Genomic DNA, 22468 nt, shown 5'->3' with positions numbered 1-22468 from the left:
GCCATAGTTATAACATGTCAATTAATAAACTAAACTGGATAAAGAAACAGCGATGATAGATTTGTGTGACTTATCAGGCAAGATAATGAAAATGTCACATTAAAAAAGTCATTTTTAGTTTAGTACATCACACACAGCACACTGAAGTCACTGAGGACAAGTGGCTCAGTTTCACCAAAAATGACAAACAGTGTCTGACAAATATTGCTCCTCCACATTTACAACAGCCACAGAATGAATTACAACATCTGCAGCCTACAGGAACCTGATGCTTATTAGCCCAACTTTGACTCCAAATCGCTGATGACATTTTCACATCTGATTGATAATTCTGCTTCTTGAGTAATTACTCTACACTCTCTACTTTCAGCTTGATATTTTTCATTTTATTTCATTTATTTTTGCAGCAATGGCAACACTGTTACTTACCCCAGTGCATCATACGGCCCTAAGGGAAAGAGATTGGGATTTGACTATTACTTGCTGGGTGTAATTACTGTAATCACATTACATTTTTCAGTAATGCATTACTGTAATAAATTCAGTAATTAATTTTCAGTTACAATTATTAGTAAATTTAGTTACTAATTAGTTAAATGCATGGCAAAGTCTCTTCAGTTTCTGCAGAAATGTAAAAAAAACTCAATCAGCTTATTTCAGTTCATGTGCCTGGAGGAGGAAAAAGGTGGCGTGATCTAAAGCCTTTCAGGCGTGGAGATATAGACTTTACTTTTATTTGTATTGCACAAAAGGACAAGAGCGTGATGGTGAAAGGCAAACTGTGTCGTATGTAGGAAGGTAGATAGACTGAGTGGTTGGCAGCTGTCAACAAGTGGCTGCATAAGTCAATATAGCTTTAGAAAAATGCTTCACAGTTTTAAGTATATTTTAAAACTCTACAGCAAAATCAAACCCTTTTTCTGATAAGACATCCAGCAAAGTACAAGAGCTATGAGCACAATTCTCACAGTGCTAGTGAGAGATTTTTACCACTCTACAACCAGAGTATGTAAGGCTATCCGAGCGCCATGAAACATACACTGTTAACAATGTTTATTATCTCTTTCTCTGTCAGTGACCAAAACAAGGTGCTCTATGGGGACCTGAGAGCACACAACAGATGGATGCCCATAATGTTAATGAAATACTGCCGTAATATTGTGACACATGCCATCTGCGGTGACAAAAAAAAAGGTGCTTGCATGCTGCGTGAGTGGATGTGTTTGTCCAAGAGAGAGCTGGGCTAATGTATGTGTGTGTGTGTGTGTGTGTTGCATTTTGTTTGTGTTGCAGAGGAATAGCCTAGACAGTGTAAACGGTTGAGAGGATGTGTGTGTGTAAGTGTGTGTGCACATCTGTGTGTGGGGTGTGATAAGCCTCTATATATGGTGCTCGGCTGCCAGAGGAACAAATGTTCACTGCCATGAATCATACACAAGGATACAACAGCCCACACACACACACACACACACCCTCACAAATTTGCATAATATATACACACACACACACACACACACACACACACACACACACACACACACACACACACACACGTGTGCGCATAGCACCTAAATGTAGGACAATCTCTAATTTGATTCTGCCCTGCTCCTTTGAGACGTAATTAAAGCATTAAAAAGCTTTGTGCGCTGGTGAGGCAATTGAGACAGTCTTCAGCGAATAAATGGGATTCATCGTTTCAGGAAATTGCTGCCCCACCTCCATCCCCCACCCACCAACCCTAAGCACACTCATCGCCCACCCCCGCCCCTCCCCAAGCACCCACCCTTCCTGGCCTCATCATCTGGTCCAATCCATGTGAAGTCTACTGTGAACCATAATGTCTATTTTAAATAAGAATCAGGCTAAGGCCGTTTCTGCTCCACGGATCAGTCGACAAAAGCGATGGCAAAGGATGGAGATTACAGAGGGCACTCAGCTTTACGCACACACACATAGATCACACTACAGTGATTAGACACACCAACAATACATGAATACAGTGGAGCATTTAGACACACAAACAGAGCGGAGACAACAGCATGTATCTACACACACACAGTGACGCATGCACGCACGGACACACACGCACACACACACACACGCACACACACACACACACACACACACACACAATAACAGCAGGATACATTGGAAAACATCCTCCTCAGTATAAATCCTGCCTGAGGGTAGCAGCAGTGTGGGGATTGTATTTCCTGGAGCACTGCCTAACTGTTTACATCTCAGCCGGAGTGTGTGTGTGTGTGTGTGTGTGTGTGTGTGTGTGCGTGCATGTATGTGTGTGCTGGGGGCAGGGATGAAACCTTGGCATTGTAATCACTCACTAATGACTGGATGTTATCTCACTCCCACTTTTAAATGAATGCAGAAGATCCACACTGACGAACAGTTGGCCTATTTTTCAATGCCAGGTTGTGTTTGCTCCATAGCAACAGTCTCAAGGATGCCATTTGAGCCGTCCGGCTTTTCTGTCCATCACAGATTCCCACTGCCCATCTGAGTGTGGAGTATAGGCATATTATTATTCTTCAGGCATGACGTTTTTTTCTACGTGGCTGAAAAGAACAAGTGTTTCCATCTGATTTCTTTTTCTGCTGAAAGCAAAAACAAAGAGTATTCTTTTTTTAGTTGAGTCTGATGGTGAGATTATACATTTTATGGGTAATTTACTGCTGGCAGTATGCATGTGGGCGATGCCCCAGTTCAACTTACTTTCACACCAAGTACAAGTGCTTACATTTAGACATATTCTAATACCAAGGACTCAATAATAATGCAGATTTTCAACCATAAAAGTGAGAAGCACCCTAAAAATCCAGTGATAATGTACACCAAATACTCGTCATGAATCTGAATCTGTAGGCTCTGTATGATTCTGATTCTGAAACCAGCACGTATACCCTGCCATGTATTTCACTGACTTTATGCAACAGGAATAAGTAAAGACATATAGATTATACACAGGAAATTAGAGCTGGGCGATATAAGATTTTTTCATATCACGATATGTTTTTTTTCATTTCAGGCAATAACGATATATATCACGATATAAGCCAAATAACTATATTTGTAAGATTTAAATGTGCCGTTGCTCACAAGTAAAATGTGAAATAATTAGCAGCTTGTTTTAATTAAAATATTTATTTCCCATAATAAGTTCAACAGGGTAGATGTACGTAAGGAACATGAGACTTCAGTTTCAGATAAATAAAGGCAAATATTGCAAACTACACAAAAGGCAGCCGCTAAAGTGTTTAAGTTTCAAAATAGAACAAACAAAACAGACTAAATTGTCAATTCCACTTAGAAACAAAATATTAATTATAAAAATAAATCTTAGGTCGTTTTACAGAAGAACAGACAAAATTGACTAACTTTTGTCAATATCAAATAAACTGAGAACTAAAAGGAAATTCTCAATCTCTCCTTGTTGTATAGCTTAGCTTTTCAAACAGTTTTAACAGTGACTTTAGTCTGACAAAAGCCGAATGACGAATCAGCGCTTTCAGTCAGAGATTGAGCATGCACCGCTTTATTGTATTTCCAGACTTGCTTTCGGCACAATTTACAGTGCGCGCTACTCTGTTTTTTGTCAGACTTGAAATAGCCGAAATACCTTCACACTACGGAACTTCTGTGGCCCTTCTGTTCGACAAGCTCTCCGGCATTGGAACCATCATCTGTTTTTTTCTTCGGTAACCTTCGCTCACGCTCTCGGTTGATTTTTCTCTAGTCGGCAAACTCCTTTCCTTCATTACTCGGGCTCCACGGCTGCAAAAACAAATACACATGTGCGCCTTGGCGCTTGTGCTGTACGTAACAAGTCACGTGACGTGATGCTGCGCCTGTGATTGGTTCGGCTCTGTGCTACTTAATTTGGATTGGCTGTTCTTTTTTTTTTTTTTAAGAGGACAAGAGAGATGAGGCCTATCGCAATAGTTTAATTTTTCTATGGAGAAAAAGTTATTTCGCAATACATATCGTTATCGTTTTATTGCCCAGCTCTACAGGAAATATAAAAATAAAACCCAGCGCTACAGCAATACACTGGCAGTTTGTTTGTTTTTTTAAATACAAACACTTCATGACTATAAAACTGATATGCGCCACTTGTGTACTACTCTCACACCTGCTATAGCCACGTTCACTGACTGCAGTAGAAATGCGGTGTTGGCGCATCCATTCTGTGCGCTGTCATGATTTAAAATCAATGGGAGATTTCCTCAAGAGCAAAGACGGTGACATAAGTATAACTTCCAGCTGGAAGAGTGTGTGGAGTCAAAGTCTGTAAACTTTCTGGCACCTTTTATTAAATTTGATGATTTTATACAAGCAGTTTTTATGCACTAGTATTCACTGAAATTTAACTCAATTTAGATAGCATGTCAAACCTGCGTGTACAGCTGCTTTATAATGCTACAGTCACACCACAGAAAGCAGCAGTTGGAGACTGCAGAACAACATAAGTATTGCAACCGTGTGAAATTAATTTGCAAATGCACCGTCTTTGAAATAGTTGTTTCAAAGATGGAGTCAAGTTGCTATCAGTCTATGATTTAATGGGGTGAAGTTGGCAGTTATGTGCAATCTGTTTGTGAGTTAAAAAAAATCTGCAAACCTGTGGCTTTCAACATCAGAGAAATTCACATTAACCAGTTGCATTCGGACTCCAGCCAGTAATGCACGGAACTAAAACAGAAAGTAAGAAAATCCTCCGCCTTTAGTGATGAAGTTGCTGCAGTATGGCGATTTAACAGCAAAATGACATAGGTACTCAGCAACCTTGCTTTTACATAGGAATATAACAGGCTGACAACCACCTGACCTTATGGCAAAGGCACACATTGCAGATGAGTTTCACTCATTGACTCAGACTGATGCCAACATGTACTGTAAACAATGTCTTCTGCATTTATAAATATACATGCAACCCATCGCCCATTTGTCTGAGCACGACTCCAGTCATTCCACTTTCAGCATCATCCCGTCTCTTTGTACTGGTGAAACGAACGCATGGTGTGTGCGTTTATTTGGGCAAACATTTCAGCAAAAATCCATCCTGACATGATTCACAGAGCCTTTGAGGGCTTAAGCTTTTTGCTAACACACGAGCAGCAAACAAGATCACATCCTCCATCTAAGAATAGCTCCAACCAAACAATTCCATCTAAATATCCCGGATTAGTGTTTGGACTAAAGCATATGAGCCCAGTGATCTGAGAGAGGGACAGGGCTAACTGGCCCACATCCAAGCTCACCCCCAGCCAACTCTGTCTGGGCCAAAAGGAAGCCTTGCTATGTTAGCGGCTAAGTGTGTGTATGTATCAGAGAGGAGAGGCTGAGGAATAGGATTGTGTCTTCAGCCGCTCTGGACAGGGCTTTAGAGCACGGGGAGAGCCTAATCCTGTTTCGGCCAGGAATTTGATTTTGATTATTATCTCTCACAAACCAAGCACAGGCTTACCCCCATTTCTGCAGCATTATCCCCACAACACACAAGCACACATACACACACACACACCTCCCTCTTGCAGCCCAACAGATTTGACCTCGTTAAGACGCTTTAAAGGGGATTATTCTACTTTTATCACTTCGAGTGAAGTGCCCTTGCAAACATAGGCTTGGCATGTCTTACCTTCCCTCCCCATTCTGAACTATCTTGACCCCCCCGAGCGAGGCCAGCCAAGTACACAGTACAAACACACACAAACATGACAGTTACAGCACGCTGCCCTGCAAACACAGATGCACCTGTGTACAAAAATATAGTACACTATACCCACACACACACAGGCTTGTACACAATAAGACCTAACATAAGGTGGGGGAGGCATAGTGTAACACACACACACACACACACACACACACACACGCACATGCACACACACCACAGGAAAAGAGTGCAGAGATTGCAAAGCCAAGGGAAATGGGCAATTTGTCAAAAGTGGGGAAAGTGGTGAGGCCGACAGTACTGTGGGTTTGGAAACCATGGCTGAGATTAAAGCCAGACTCGCAGAAGGGGGGCTTTAAGATTACACCCAGTACGGCTGTGTAGATGATTGATGCCTGCTTGTAAAAACCAAGGTTATTACTTACAACAGCCAAAGAAGGAAAAAAGACCGGGAACGAAGAAGGGAAGATTAGATAAGTTTGCAACAAGTAAGTGAACAATGAAAGGAGAAAGCTGGAGCACTGATATTTGGGCAACACCGGGGGAACTCCAAAGTTCTTTGGCACATATTGTTTTCTATCAGAGTATTGTAATTTCAAGTGTATGCTGATGAGCTCTATTTGATTTCATGTTTACGCCAACAGCATGCAAATGAGTTTTTTATAGTAATGGGACCAGGACAGACTGAACAAGGGAGGTTCTCATTGCCCTGCTGTTGAATGGTCTCTGATAAGGCTGTTGGTGGGGATGTGGTAGCATATTGTTTCAGTCATGGCCTTACCGCTGTTAGGCACACAAACAGAACATCTAATTCGCCTTTGCACATTGGCAGATCTGCGGGCCGCGGCCAGGCAGGGGCAATCAAGCCGCCTCCCGTCGAGCCGCTTTGTTCCAGCCCATCGCACCGTTCTGCTCTGGGGAAGGTTTACCCCACCCACCGCCACCCTCCTTTCTTCCCACCTCCCACACTCTCCTCCTAGGAAGCAACTGCTGAATACTGATGCAGTTCCTCACTACATCCCCCCAACATTAACTCCCACACGAGAAAACCACACACACACTTTAAGAGAAACTTGCAAACATGCATGCAAAGACACACACGCACAAAGTCATTACCACATTTTTTTGTGTGGAAACGCGGGCACACACACACATTTTGTACTCATGCTAAAAGAGAAGAATGTATACAGACAATAAAAGGACATCCCACATGAACAAAGTCCTCTATTACTTGTGAATTTGTAACCTTGACATGCAGGCCTCGTCCGTGAAGGCAATGCAGCAGAAATACACGCAAGCGCACTCAGAAACATGCATCAGTATCTCCCGCAGATTTGAGCGAAACCAAACACAGGACATCTGTTTTTGTTTATGGTCACATTCTTTCTGGTAAATTTGCTGTGGTACTTTGTGTAAAGCAAAGCAGCCCGAGCTGACAAAGTGATGCACCGACAATTCAACTTGCAAGTCTCATGCTTCTGTGGAACCTTTAGTTTCTGTATTATAATCATACAAAACCAGAATGTCAATGACGCAGTCCCTCATCTGGCTTGTGATCCATCACAATTCATAGGTTACTGCAATGTGTGAAATACATAAAGAAAGTTTTGTTGTCATTTGTTACCTGTATTGGACTAAGTGAGAGTAAGAAAAGACACTGAGAAGCTAAATAGGCTCACAAAATCTGACCAGTACTCCTGTAAAATGGAAAAGTGATCGTAAAAAGACAAATATGACCTTGAGCACATTTTGGATAAAGACATTTATCATCATTTTGTGATCAGTGTGTTCAATTTTCAAGGAGGAATACTGAATCTTGTCAATTGGAGTCAGATAGATGGACAAATAGACAGATAAGAGATGGATAATTGACTCCTCGCCACTAAAGAAGTTTAGGGGTGATTTAAATAGAGAAGCTAAAAATGAAAATCAATTACTATGAAATATATTTTCATTTTAAAATTACAATTATTTTATTTTTTAATGCTGTAAAAAAAACTGGTAGCTTCAGTTAAGCTTCATTGTAGGTTTCATGACAGTAACTGTAACACATACAGCACATAACAAGCATTTACGAGCTCTCTCATAAAAGTTTAGCCTTGCTTGTACCTTAAAAATACGCCATTAGTTGTTTATTTCTTTTCATCAGAATCTGTGGATAATCATGTTAATTTCTCTTTATTTATTTATTTATAAAATCACCACAAGGTGAGAGTTTTGTGACTGATTGGCCCAGCAGGGAAGTGCATCATTTATAGAGCAGTGACACGTTTTCCGTCACCTTGATTCAGTACTTTGTTCAAGCCATATGCTTCTCTGGGGTGCCATAAACTCCAAGGTGCTTGTGCGTTTGTTGTTATGCATAATATACATAAAAAATATTCCTCTTTGCAGACATACTTATGAATCCTACTTTTTTAAAGTTCAAACTAACTAATGTACAGTATGCTATAATTGGCTAAACTTCAGTGGAAACAGTATTGATAAAAGCCAAAAGTGACTGAAACTCAGAGCACAAATCATGATGTGATGTGGGCTGAAGAATCTGAATCACCAAACACTACAGCGTCTGCTCAACTGAAGCAGCAGCAAACTAAAATAGCATTGATATTTATATGATGAGAAAACGGTAACCTTCAACAATTACTGCATGAAAAACTATAAATACAGTGATGACGTTTTCAGCACTGTCATTCCACAGCAAGAAGATTTCGACTTTTAATCCAGACTGGGGTTTTGCATGTTCTCCCTGTGCATGCATGGGTTTCCTCTGAGTGCTCAGGTTAAATCCATGTTAGGTTAACTCGTGCTTCTAAAATAGCCAGTGATGAGTGGCAGACAAAGTGCTTTAAGTGTATAGAATAAAGCAATGTGTGAATGTATAAATGTGGGTTGAAGTCGAAAGTGCTTAGAGCGGTCAGCAACTCCAGAAAAGCCCCTATATGCATGCCAGTCCATTACCATGTTGTTTATCACGTCATCTTTTCCCATCTCAATTTATCTTAATGCACTCAACTCCTAATATTTGCCCAACAGTACTGAATTAAAGTTTACATTAATCTGCCTTTTCTTCAGCCTTTTTCACAAAAACATGGTCATATTTTTCTAGTAACTTGTCAAACTGATGATGTGCAAAAGGCAACTTATTTATGGAGTCAAACACAAACAAGGCATACATGCGGAGAACTGCAAGGTAAGGGGTTAAAATGGCAATCATGAACCACAGAGCCCAAGTTACCCCTATGCTATCATCAAGGCAAACCCAAATACAAATCAATTAAGTGAAGCCACTGATCTTTTAACTTTGTTTGTGCTGTTGATGCCTTTTGGAGCATTTTTAATGCAGCTATCTAACTAATAATATAGCTTCTTGTGTACAGTTCATCCAAGACGTTTTGGTCAGTGAAACTGTAATTAGATTAATCAGATGTGTCTTTGCATTGCGCCCCTCGGCAGTTCAAACACCATGGACCGATCGTCACTCTTGTTCTACTTCTGGGAATTCTGCTGGAAGTCTGCCTGAAGGGTCCGTGTGTATAATTGATACACTGCAGTGCAGTTTCTCAGTCTGTGTGATCATATAAAATTTACAGGAACGCAGACGTCTGCACGGAGCCTCATACTCACAGTATGTGGACAAAATTTATGTCACTTGGACCCAAGCACACTCTAGCAGGTTTGCAGAGTGTGAGCAGCACCGATTGCAATTTTCTCAGCAAATTATGATTTCTGATTATTTGCTATCTGCCAATTATTCTTATTCTTTATAAGAACTAAAACTGGCAGCCTATACAATACATATGCATATACTTGATAACTTCACTGAATAACAGGACATCAACCCTTCTCTCGGATTCATTCGGCTCTATAATTTTTCTCATAACTGTTTTGATCCTTTGCTCAAACTGAGGCTGTTAGTTTGTGGCTGGCTCCGAGTTCTGGATAGCTTTAGTTTAAGCCACTTTTTCTTTGTTAATTTCTATAAAATGTCCATGTTTAAGTGACTCATTAGGTTTGTTGTCACGAACATTTATGCGGTTTTCTCTGCTGTTTACTTTAGTGAAAAGTCTGAGTCTTCACTCAGTTCCAAGCTAACAACAAAGTAAGAGGCTTTAAGCATGTGTCCAACTATTTGCCTGTGCGGCTTTGTGGCATAACACAGACTAGCTCCTTAATGGTCATATGTGCGGAGAGCAGTGGAAACAGACAGATTCTTGTCTCTGGCCAGTCAACTGGGGAATCTCTAATCCAAATATAATAATTTCTTGCTCAAAAAAAAGAACATGGCAAGGCTTCAATATGCATAATATGAATGACTACATCCATCTATTGTTTTGACTACATAGCATGTTCCCACATCTGATCTACTCTATAGGTGAGCAGAAACTGTTTCTTCTACAACCAAACACATAAATGGGTTGTTGAAGAAAAAGAAAGCATGAAAATTATGCTGTCACTGCAGTGTTTTCTCATTTTCAGGTGGGCTTTCTGTGTTTAGAAAGAAAGAAGAAAAAGGAACAGACTCAGCTCGCTGTCCTCCAATGTGCATTTGCAGAGTTTGGGAAGCCAGCCACCAGCAGGAGGTATAAGTCAGTGTCTGAATCTGTACTCGCATCTTTTCTGCCTACTTGAGCCTAAGTCAGTATGTGTGTATGCTCAACAAGAGAAGGGCTGTACCAATCTACACCCCTCCATTTTAACCAAACCCCAAAGCACTCTGACAATCATCCACTGTGGCCCTTCACCAAAATCAACATCACCTGTGACCCATGGCCTCTACTCGGCCACTTAAATGAGGGGCCTCCTGCAGGTTGGTGATGTTTGGGTGGGTTGGTGGGTGGGGGGCACATGCAGGGCTGTGTTTGTCATGCTAATCAGCTGGCCTAACCTCAATGACCCAGACATCTGCTGGCCTGCGTGTGTCAAGCCCCACATTCAATTTGTTCCCCAGATACAAAAAGCAGATAAGACCCTTGAGGCTGGTAAGAATGTGTGTGCGTGTGTGTGTGTGTGTGTGTGTGTGTGTGTGTGTGTGTGTGTGAGAGCGAGGGAGGGGTGGGGGGTTCTTATTGACGTTGAAAGGGAAAAATCCTTTTATTTCTATGCATGTACTAGAGCAATAATTACCAGAAAAGAAAGCCAACGTGCATGTTTGTGCGTTGTCATGCTCGCCTCTGTGCGTATTACTGTGCACGCACTAAGGTCCAGTAACCCCCCCCCCCCGCCGCCAATCATCAGACACACATAGTTAAGCTTGTTGCTCTCTCTCATACACAGACACACAGTAACGTGTGTCTGTGTGTGTGCAGCAGAGCGATGGAGCAGGGGCGGGGGGAGTTTGTTTAATGGGCGAGACAGGGGACCATGGGGATTAAGCTCCCCCCAGCTGGAGGCTTTAGAGGAAAGGCTGGGGGCTGTTCTGTTAATTCAAGTGGGCTTAATAATGCCTGTGCACCCTCTGCCCCTGACCCTCCCACCACTACATTAGATCTGGGAGGAAACACATGATAAAGGGAGACAGGCAAGAGGAGGTGGAAGTGTGTGTGCTGTGTGCAAGAGTGTGTGTGTGTGTGCAACCTGTGGCCATCTCTACAGTCGAGCACATGCTCAGGGGACTTGTGAGATTTTGCCTCCATATTACTTGCGCTACTCTCTGGATTTGGCACCAGGCCTTTCAGTTGCTCCACTTTCACGCCACAGCCAGCTTTGTTGAAGCTGCATTAGGATTAATCAACACCCAAACAATATGGCAAATGCTGTCAACTGGGTCAGGCACTGTGCCACGATCAAATGAGGCTTTTCCCTCTTAAACCAATGAACTGTGCCTGTAACCTGCAACGGGGGATTAAAACGTGCCCACTGACATAAAATGACAAGTGAATCCCGCGTTAAACCTCGGAAACCTTAGTCTTCTTTGTTTCTAAAGCCCTTTTCAGACATGGGATATGCAACGTTGCTGCCTTTATCAATATGTTAAAGGATTCTGACACTCAGACATGAGCGTTTTTCTTGCATGGAGAAAATCTGGCGCCCTTCCAGCGCCAAATAAAGATCACTAGTGTCAACATGAAAAGAAGCGCAAACAAAAAATATCAATTCAACCGCTGAGCCAGCAGTGCATCAGCTTAAATACAACATCTCTGTCTTACAACAGAAGCAGTCAACTCTGCTCCCATCCACAGCCGCAATATTTTGCACAGGCGCTGGATAAGCCAGCTAAGCCGCATGGTTTTGACAAGACCTGAATTCTCTGCTCTGAAGCTAGCGCAAGTTATTGTCCACGGCTGGGTTGTACCAGACTCTCCCACTGGTTTGTAAGAGTAGAGTCAGAGCCATGCTGCAGCTCTTTGGGCTGGATATCCTCCTCCATCATTGTCATGTAGCCAGCTGAGCAGTGCACCTTCAACTTTCTCCAAAGTTCTATGGAAAACAATTATTCCGATGCCATAAAGCACCAACTAATAACACAAACACAACGTGAAAGTTAACTGTGTACATTTATTTCTTTAACACTGTGGTAAACTACGTGAAAGTTACAGTACAATTTGAAATTTCCAACTTTCCACTATAAACTCCGGTATCAAGGAACTTAGAAACCAAAGCGATGAGCACTGTGCCAGATGTTTAAAAACGTTAGAAATGTTCCAGTCTGCAGGGAATACTCCAATTCTTTTTTAACTACAAGTGCAAAATATTTGATTCCTTAGCTGATATATGAACATCAGATAACCCACTGGAGGACATTTTAGACCAGCATCTGTGGGGCTCTTTGACATATGAGTGGGTGGCAATTACATTACAGGGTTACCTTGGCAACTGGAGGTTAAAATGTCCACTAGCAACCAATTTACCACTGACCTTTTTGGAAAAGCATGATATCTGGGAGTTTTTTCCAATCCGTATTTAAAACCCTTCCTACTACAGATTCTGGTGACTATGTAATTCCTCCTCTGCTTGATCTAACCGCTGCTTTTGATAGAGTCGACTATGATATCCTAATAAGTCATTTACAGCATCTTGTGGCACTTCTTTAGGTCTATTTTCCAACTATTTTCTGTCTGTCTCACTGATTCTGATCCCTGCAATGCAGAGTTCCACAGGGCTCAATTTTAGGGCTTCCACTGGGATCCATTCAAAAAACCTCCTTTCACTGCTATGCTGATGATAGTCAGCTCTATCTCCTGTTAAGGCGAAAGAATGCAATCTCAATTAAATCACTTTTTGTAAGTATTTGGTGACATCATCACTTAGATGGCCGTAACTTTTTATGTTTTAATGAAAAGAAAGAGAAGAGAAGTGGTGGTGTATAGACCCAGTAGTTCCTATGGCCCCCCTCCTGTTGACTTGTTCCCTCAAATTTGGGCTTTATAATAGACAGTGACTTTAAACTGGACAGTTAAATTGGTGCACTAGTGAAATCTAGCTTCTTTCATTTAAGGTAATTGGCAAAGGTAAAACCTTTCCTCCATAGGCAGAATTTAGACAGTCTGACTAACAATGCCAATTTATACAGAAACCTAAGTGGAAGCTCAAAGAGAACAGAGCATTTTCCATTGCTGCCATTTGCACGTGAGATAGTCCCCTATGTTGTCCATTTTTAAAACTTATTTTTAATTACATTTATACACTCTGACTTTTGACCCAACATAAGACAGTGATCTTATTTGTTTTTATTGTATTATCGTTGTTCTTATTTATGTTGTTTTTGGACTTTTATCATTTTCATTGGAATTATTCACTTGTTCAACAACACTTTATATCTGCTGTGGCTGTTTTCAAAATGCTTCATCGAATGGCAAACAAATGTCAATAACCAAGCAGCATGCAATGAACTGGCCATTCCTTAGGATCACTTAACAAAAATCATGTATGAATAGCTTAAACAGTAAAATGACCGATGAGCTCACAGCAAGGGATGCACTGATCAAAATTCACAAGTATCTCTATTCTTCCTAAAATATTACTGATCAACTAATGGGTGTTCACCCAAACTGTGCTTAAGGTCAAGGTCAAGTTCAGTGTTTACACATTCGCTTACTGATCGTGTCCCGAGTGGATCCCAGAGGAGACACAAGTCCTTATTGGGTTGCATCAGGAAGGGCATCCAGCGTAAAAACTCTGCCAAATCAAACATGCCGAGCTACCCACTGTGAAGACCCCTTGTGAATAACAGAGCAGCTGAAGATAGCCTCTTCTTCGTCATCAAGGTCACATTTTTCATTCTCACCTAAAACAACTTGTAATTCCAGCAGATATTTCAGAAGTGTTCCTCCAGCAGTCCTCCACTCTGTGCTGCTTAAAAAAAAAGCAGGTCTTTTTTTTTTTTTTAACCAAAGCAGTCAAGTTGCACAGAACACTTGAGGGCAGGAAGTCAAGCCACAGGAATGGCAAAGAGAATCTAATCAATTTTCAAATTAAACAACCTTATACAGAGTGAACACTGCTTCTGAAATGCTCCCAGTTTGATCTAAAGCCATGCCAAGTATGGAACAAAACTGCTTCCAAGACCCAGCTGCCCGTTGTATTCCCAGCGTCAGACAATATGATAGCGTTTGCTTCAGTGTATATGAAACCTATAAAATTGTTTTGAATCAGTATATTTAAATTTGTAGCCTTAACAAAGGTAGAGTGGACTGAAAATACAATGAAGCAAATAAATTACACTTAAATGTTTGCTAAAATTGTAATGTTATTGACTTAGCTGATATGGTCCATGGGTTCAGTTATCTGTGGAAAGAAGCAACTATCCAAACAGCAAAAAGTATGGAGACGGGAACATCTGTCACTTGTGTACAATTATGAAACAGCTAAAAGCCTACCGGCCTCTGCAAATATGCCTTTTAGATACACTTTGCATTGAGGAAATGTGCCTCAAATGTCTCAGTAAAGTCAACAGCTTTAAAAATTCAAAATAGGAAATACCTAAATATTTTAATAAGCATCCCAACCAATAAGAGGTTCCCCTGAAAATCTGACATGAGAGGATTGTTGAATGTGTAAGTAACTAAATTTGTTTGCGAGACCCATCAGTTTGCTATATCGCGGTGCCACTTCTCTCATCCGCCAGGTCCTTATCGGTGACACTCATATCTATATGGGTGTCACATATACTTCCCATCCCTGAACCTTTATGACAACAGCAGCGACTGAAGAGAGGATTTGAATAGGGAATGTGTGTGTTTGTACAGTTTATTTATGTGAAAATTCAAGGTGGAGGGCGGTGTGTATGTGAAAGGTTAGGCGTGACTGACTGTAGTCGGTTAAGACTGAACCAGCTGCAGCTCCGGTGAAAAGACGTTAAATTCCCAAACCCCATTTCTAATCCTGTGAGTTTGGTCTTAATACTCCAATAAGGCATAAGAGCACTCAATTGGATTAGAAAAATAACCTCCTAGATAAGTAGACAGGCAGGAGTGGAGTGGCCCAGCTGCTCTCACCTTGGAAAAGGTGACTGAGGACTCACTCCATCAGGAGGTGACTGGTTTACAACTTCAACCAGAGATGAGAGAAGACCAAAGATGGCATCTCGTCCCAGTAATTCCCCAATGTGGAGTGCAGGTTTTAATATTAATAATACAATAACAACAACTGTCTGACATAAGTTTTTTGTTTTATTTTTTCGCTTGTCCAGAAACGGTACCTTTACTGTACTCTCTGATAAAAGGTTTTCTTTAGGATCCACAGGAAGCAAACAAAATGGAGAGGTTGTTATTCACTCAAATGTTAGGAGTATTTAATAATCTGAGTGTCTGGGAGGATATACACAGTGTTGTGGTAACCAGCACTCTGGCAAAGACAAAGACAAAAGCTACAATAATAACTTTCTCTTCCAGAGATAGTCATGCACAACTGTAATGAGGAGTGGGCGACATAGCCTCAAAATGACATCACAATTTTTCAAGAAAATTTGCATAAATGACAATACTGAAAAAAAATACTGAACAATGTTTTATTGATGCTTGCAGTAAGTGCAAGTAAACAACTGTAAGTAAACAAGGTGCCAGCAGCTGCGTTATTGTAGTAGCTCCACAGTGTTGTGGTTTACACAACACACCTTACACAAAAATGTACACCAGTGTTTATATGAATAACTACAGTGACTAAATGTCCTTTTCTATCAGGAGACTCAAGTTGCAACACTGCTGGGACTATGCACAGGTGGTACTTGTTTTCTTTTAGACAACCACTACAAAAATTAGGTAACCTAACAGACTCAATTGACTGTTACACAGAATAAACACTTTTAACATTAACTTTCAATATTTTTTTTTAAATGCTACTAAATGTTATGACTTCACACTGTTTTTCCTGTTTTTGTACCTGATATCTATCCACTTCTGTCCTCTAATCAAGGTAGACTCAAGTATTCATCTCTATCTGCAAACAAGTTCAACATGTTACTGTGTCTTCATGGTGAAAGTGACAAATAAAAACTCCCCGGTGTCTCACATACACACTTGCAATTTTTCACAGTAAGGACATAACTAAATAGTAACCAGACGGCACAAAAGTACTTGTACGCAAATGTTGTCAAATTCTAAGCCCATTTGTTCTTACTAAGGAAATTTTCTGAGGTATGAACGCTACACACCCTAAAAGAGTTGGGTTTTACCACCCCAACACCACGGGCAAGGCTGCAATGGTAGCATCTTATCGCTACAGTTCTTAAAAAAACAAGAAGTAGTTCAAGTACAGGTTCAAAGTGTACTGGGTTATTTACAGTAGACAGAGCCACTGCTTCACACTAATTTTAGATGGCTAAGTAGTGTGAAATTCCTGGCAAGATGTTGTTTGAAATCAAAGGTTTTCTAAAGCTCGAAAACGTGCAAAACTAGAGGACTGCCAGTAGCTTTTGGACTTAGCGTTCCTGACAGATCTGACTGACCTGCTCGATGAATTTAATTCAGAACTGCGGGGCGAGGATAAAGATGAAATCACCATGATCAGTTCAGTGAACACATTTAAAGCAAGCAGTCAAGTACGCTGCCACCCTGTGACCCGAGGAAATCCTCGTATGCAGGCAGAACTTTAATGTCAACCCCTTCTTGCCGCTTGACAGTGCACGTTATGAGAGGAAGTCCAAAACATCTTGTCAGAACAGGAGTTCTTGTTCTGCCTGTTGGCAGCTATCGGTTTTCTGTTTGATGCAAGTATTGATGTAGATTACGCTGGCTCTAAAGTTGCGTAACTGTTTAAACTGGATTGCTCTGCTACTAAGAACAAGGTGTTTTCTATACATTAAGGTTCACTTCAGTACATCTGCAATAAATGCAGGGTTTGGGTATGGACTGGGGGGGGGGGGTGTCTCCCAACCTCATGAGAGCCACCTTGAACTGCAGTCAGTTAGTGAAGCAATAATTCAAGTCTGCTTTCTCTCACATGAAATTCAGCAGTTTTAAATACAGATAAAGAATAACGGATGACCAACTTGTGTCCTGCATAATATTTGATTTATAGTACTGTGTTTAATCTACAGGGTAGACTTCAGAGAGCTCCATACGCTACGCCGTAGCTGGCCCTACACTTTCCTAAATATGTAACTACACGTTGTAGCTACACAAACCTCAACAACTGTGAAAGGTCTGTTTGTAACTTAAGCATATTAATTAGCACAAGGACAAACAAAATGTAAGAGGCTGTAATTGTATCTGATTTGGTTATTACGCTAATAAAATGGTTGTAGACAAATACATTTTTTTCTCTTGCTTTCATACCTCTGATAAACTCTCTGCTTTAGGGGATATTCATAAGGATAAAACAGAGATTTATGTATTCTCGGATTTGCAGATGGTATTGAAAATAACATAATTTCGCTGAGGTTTCTTGGGACTCTGTGCTTATGAAGGGTTCCACCGATCTGACAAGCCAGACTGCAACCAGAGGTTCCCAAATCCTTCCATCCTACTTCTGAAGACTCACATCAGTAGCAGCAGCAGCAGCACAGTGCAGCATAATCAGGCTGCCACACAGACTGCCAAAGGGCAAAGCATTCGTGTCAGAAGACATTCTGGTTTCGGCTTCAGCAAACAACCCTTACCCTTTCAACAGTAAGAGAACTAGCGGTGGCAACAAAATGTTGCCAGAGAAAAACAGAGGGCATGATTCATAACAGCAAAGCAAAGTCTTTTTGCTGTTTGTTGTGTTTACCTGGATCTATCACACTGTTACTTTCACCTTTGCAGGGGGCAAAAACTGGAGGCCACCAAAAGGTTTCTCATAACATAATGGAGGTGGTTTCCAATGTCATTTTAAGTCACGTGTCAGCCCAGAAAGAAAAAAACACATACTATTTAATTTAATCTTATAGCTAATAGAATCAGGGCTCTAAAGCCATCCTGACACAACTGCAGTGACAGGTGACACAGTTCTGCCAGTTACTAAACATAAATGTTTGACCAATGGGCTGAGAGTCTTCCTCACTGATGAATGCATGCCCTGGACTTGAGTATCTGTTACCATGGAAACTTGGGATTTAGGAGAACAGAGATGTGCATTTTCCACTCATAAAAATAAATAAATAAAAAAAATAGAAAAAAAAAATCACCCACCTGCATGTAACAGTGCACAGCTCAATTTGCCTAAATGCCTGCTTTTTGGCATTTTGGAGAATGAAACTACATGGCACATGAAACGTGACAGCATTCAACTGAGATGTTTGATTCGGATGATTTTCAGTGCAATCATCTGGGAGAAACAAAAGTTTAACAGCTTTTCAATGCAAATACTACAAATACTGCCATGTCGAGTCCACACGTCCTCTACAGAACTTATCAGAACTAAACAGTGCAGTTAGAAGCCAACACTGTGATACTGCCCCAAAATGCTGCTTCTTCTTACTAAAAAACGCAACTCTGTTAATTGCAGCCATGAAACAAGTCACATGCGTAATCTCCTCTCTACCTGACACAACCTGCATGCGTAAACACTTAGCAGACCTAACTGTTGAGATGAAAAGCCACTTACTGAGTGCCTTGATTGTGGAAACATCATGTCAGTTCCTTGTTTGTTGCTCTCCTTCCCAAACACGGTGTTTATATGTCCCCTTGCGTTGCTCTTTCTTTTGTCCAAAGCTAGCCCAGCCGTACACAGGAGCTGTCCAGCGTTAGCAGGATGACTAGCTAACAGTAGCTAGGGGACTCCCCCCACCCCACCACCCCCTTTTAAAAAACTAAATAAATAAATATAAAATTAAGCCGATTATAAGTGATGCACTTTGCGGCCGTTAGAGAGGCAAAAGAGTCGGTGTGCTATCTGGGTTGTCCCGACCCCGTATTTACTGCGAGCGTGAGCAGGAAAGCACCATCAGTGCTGGCTAAAGCTAGCTAATTCTTCAAAAGCTGTCAGTCAAAATGATTCATCGCCGATGTAAGCTTTCCGCCTTAACGCACGAGCGGCAGCGTCGCGAGCTCAGCGCAGGTAAATTAATAACGCCGTGCATGCAGTAAATGTTTGGATGCAGCCCGCGAGCGGAGCGGAAGGTGAACGCCGACCGTGTTTCGCCTCGTGCCGTTGGCCCCCTCACAGCTCGCGGCTCGCTCCCGTAGCCAGCTGCCTCCACAGGGATGAAAAAAGTGAAGAAGAAATCTCAGAAATAACAAAATGTCTGCGGGTTCGCTTCAAGTTCAACCCCGTTTGGTCCAACGGCAACAATTGAGTCGCGTGAGTGGAGAGGAGCGAGAGAGAGAGGGAGGGGGGGGGATAAAAATAAATAACAATCGCCGCTAACGCTGAAACTGCAACGCTGCCCGGCTTGGACTTTAACGCTCAGTGTTTATCCCCTCTTGAACGGAGGGAGTGCAGGAGGATCGGCAGCGGAGCCAGAAAGTCAGTCCCTTCCCGAAGCTGGTGGGGTAGGCGGGGTAGGCAGGGTAGGCAGAGGCGACGCTGCTGGGCTGAACGCCCCACACAGAAACACCGCGGATAGATGCGCGCAGAGCAGCTCTACACCCCGCGGATCTACAGCAGCGGCAGGCCCAAGTCTGAGCAAGCAGCGCCTCATGCGGACAGGTCATCACACACAGGCTCGCCCCACTCACCACAGGAGGTTTGTGCGCCATAGTTTATCGCCAAGAATAACGAGCAATTATTATATTAAAAAATATAACATTAAAAAAAAAAAAAAAAAGGTTTTAGTTGTTAGACAAACATAAGGCCCGCGGACAAGAATCGGTCCGAGAACCACTTAATCCAGCCCACCAATGGCTTTGAAACATTTGAATGAGGGAATAAAATTTAGACTTACATTTTACAACCTCCTACTGATACAGAACTCCCCCATGTCCACTCACACTACACCAAAGTAAGTACACAGACAATTATGTAACTGAAAAGTTATTTTTTTTAAACTACTATGGAAACTTTTTTAAAAGTAGGTCCACACTTACAATTCATACATCAAGCAGATTTAGAAAAGCTGAGAATTTTAAGTGCTTAAATTGCACTTCTTTTTCTTATATTAAGATATCTCGGGGATTAAATGTGTAGTTAAACTACTTTGCACTGACAGAAACAGGAGTTTCACTGGTTCGGCCCAATTAATATCAAAGTAAACGATATAAAATGGACATCCCTGTTGTAGAGAGCTGAACTGAAGAACTATTACGTGAACTCTACTCTACTGGGAGCAAATGACTTATTTACCTGTAAATTCACAGTTATGGGCATAGAACCACAGAGTGTGTTTTGGACTTTTATGAGCAGGGGTGCACATAAGTGGTCCACAGGTGCGCATTCGCTGTCAAAATAAAAGACGCGCACCAGATAAGAAGTTGCAACGTGCGTTTGCATACATATAAAAGGCACTGTTTTTGTCCGCAGAGTGGCATTTTCACGGCATATTCTGCTCCACATCTCTGTGCGTTCATCATTTGTTTGAAGCCAGCTCACCTCCTGCAACCATTTTTCCGAGAATACGCGCTTCTTTTGCTGTTCGGACTCCTGACATTTCTCTGGAGGTGGAGGAACACCAAAGTAATTGCTTAAAGGAGCTTCTTCGACATCTTTAAGAGTTCTAAACAAATGTCTGTCCTGCTCCAGAAAATCTTATGTACGCGAACGCGCGTTGCAACTTCTTATCTTGTGCGCGTCTTTTATTTTGACAGTGAATGTGCACCTGCGGACCACTTATGTGCACCCCTGGTTATGAGTGAAGTTATAAATGAAAATTCCTTAACTCTGCGGTAAGATGCAAAAGTTTTGAATCACCCCTCGTTGCTTTGTTTTGTTAGGAAAAATGGGACATGATTCAATAAATGAATGCACCGAAGTGGAAACATGCATGGAAGTATGTGAGGCAAAAACAGTCGGAAAGCTTGAAATTCAGTCTATACTATGACCACCTTTGTTCTTCAACAATGTGACGCCTCTTTGGCTTTCTTGGAATCACTTTTTAGGGCAAAAACACTTATAGCTGTCAAATTGTCATCTTAAAACTGAAACATTTTATTTGTTTTTGCATCAGACTGGTGGCAACAAAGTGCTCAAAGATACTTTAAAATTGATTATTTGCCAATTTGTCTGTTATGTGTAGACAACTGTGTATCATCCCTTTAGTTAGGGGCCTTTTGTATGCTTGAATGATTCATATGTCAGTGTTAAATGGCATAACAAAACAAAAAAATAATATTCCTCTGAAAATGGTCAGGGTCAAGGACAAGACTGAAAAAGCACCCAATGGCCAAAGAAAAACTTTGAAAAACCTTTAGATCAGCTGTAGGAAAAACTGTTCAAGACCATTTTAAAAATTACAATAAAGTCTGGCTCCTTAGAAACAAAATAAGCATCAAGCACCTCGTTTATGTACTTTCCTAATATCAAATCACGCCTGAGCCAGTGACAGCGTCTATACAGCGTCTTACCTGGGCTAAAGAGAACAAGAGTTGTACAGTTTGCACATTTTCACTTGGAAAATAAAGGCGAGGCTCAGAATCCAGGCGTCTGAAGTCCAGTGAACGTTTTCCAGTCTGATGATTTGAGGTGCCATGTCATCTGCTTGTGTTGGTAAAACACAGTGGACCAGCAAGCACCAAGTCCACAGTCAACACAGCCGTCTACGTATGACAAGATTTTAGAGCACTTTACGGTGATGCTAAATTCCTTTCAGCAGGACACAGCACCTGCCCACAGTGCTAAAACCACCACCAAATGGTTTGCTGACCACCTTATTAGTGTACTTGATTGAGTCACGTGTGTGAGCTGGCCAAAGCCCACAGAGGAGGATAATAAACTTGGGTTCAGTAACACCTCTGCAGAGGCACAAGCTAATCGCCTCCACTGCAACAATTTGGGGTAACTCATGGTAAATGAGGCTGAACCAAATATTGAATGTATACATTTGTGCACATCAGAAGCTGGGATTTCCATACTTCAAAACTCATTTTAGGACGTCTTAATCTCAGATTTAAAAGGAGCTAAAAGCAATTTAAAAAAAAAAAAAAAAAAAAAAAAAGTGTGCTGCGTTATCAAAATAGTTTCGTAAAAAGTAGTGTGCGATTACCTTCAAGAGTCAAAATTATTTAATGTTACCCAGTCACTTGAGCACTTGTTTGTTAATATCCATTTTCACTAAACAGTATCCTACCTTAAGACTGCAGCGAGAGAGGTCGCTGGTTCAATTACCTTCCATGCTTTCCAAAGGGCAGCAGTATTTATGCAACAACAAATCATTTTCCAATCCATGTGGATAAAATGCATTCAGAAATTATACAAGACCTTAAATGGTGGAATCTTCAAGTCACTATTTTAAAAACACTTGAGAATAAAAGTACAGGGATGCAAGAA

At 41.3% G+C, this 22468-nt stretch overlaps 1 protein-coding gene across 2 annotated transcripts in view; it reads right to left on the bottom strand.

Annotated features, from left to right (window-relative positions):
- The window catches only part of tle5 (TLE family member 5, transcriptional modulator), a 55175-nt gene extending 35466 nt beyond the window's left edge, over positions 1-19709 (bottom strand). Inside the window, exon 1 of one of the 2 annotated variants that reach the window (XM_031736036.2) lies at positions 18653-19709. In XM_031736036.2, coding sequence (XP_031591896.1) covers positions 18653-18679 — 27 coding nt within the window. In that variant the 5' untranslated portion in view covers positions 18680-19709. The remainder of the gene's footprint in view (positions 1-18652) is intronic. The other variant, XM_031736035.2, reaches the window with a different exon arrangement.
- Positions 19710-22468: the final 2759 nt, after the last annotated feature.

Source organism: Oreochromis aureus, linkage group 23 (genome assembly GCF_013358895.1).
Source record: "Oreochromis aureus strain Israel breed Guangdong linkage group 23, ZZ_aureus, whole genome shotgun sequence".
NCBI classification, from domain to species: Eukaryota; Metazoa; Chordata; class Actinopteri; order Cichliformes; family Cichlidae; genus Oreochromis; species Oreochromis aureus.
The sequence above is the reverse complement of the archived record's forward strand: the minus strand, read 5'-3'. Positions and strand labels throughout refer to the sequence as shown.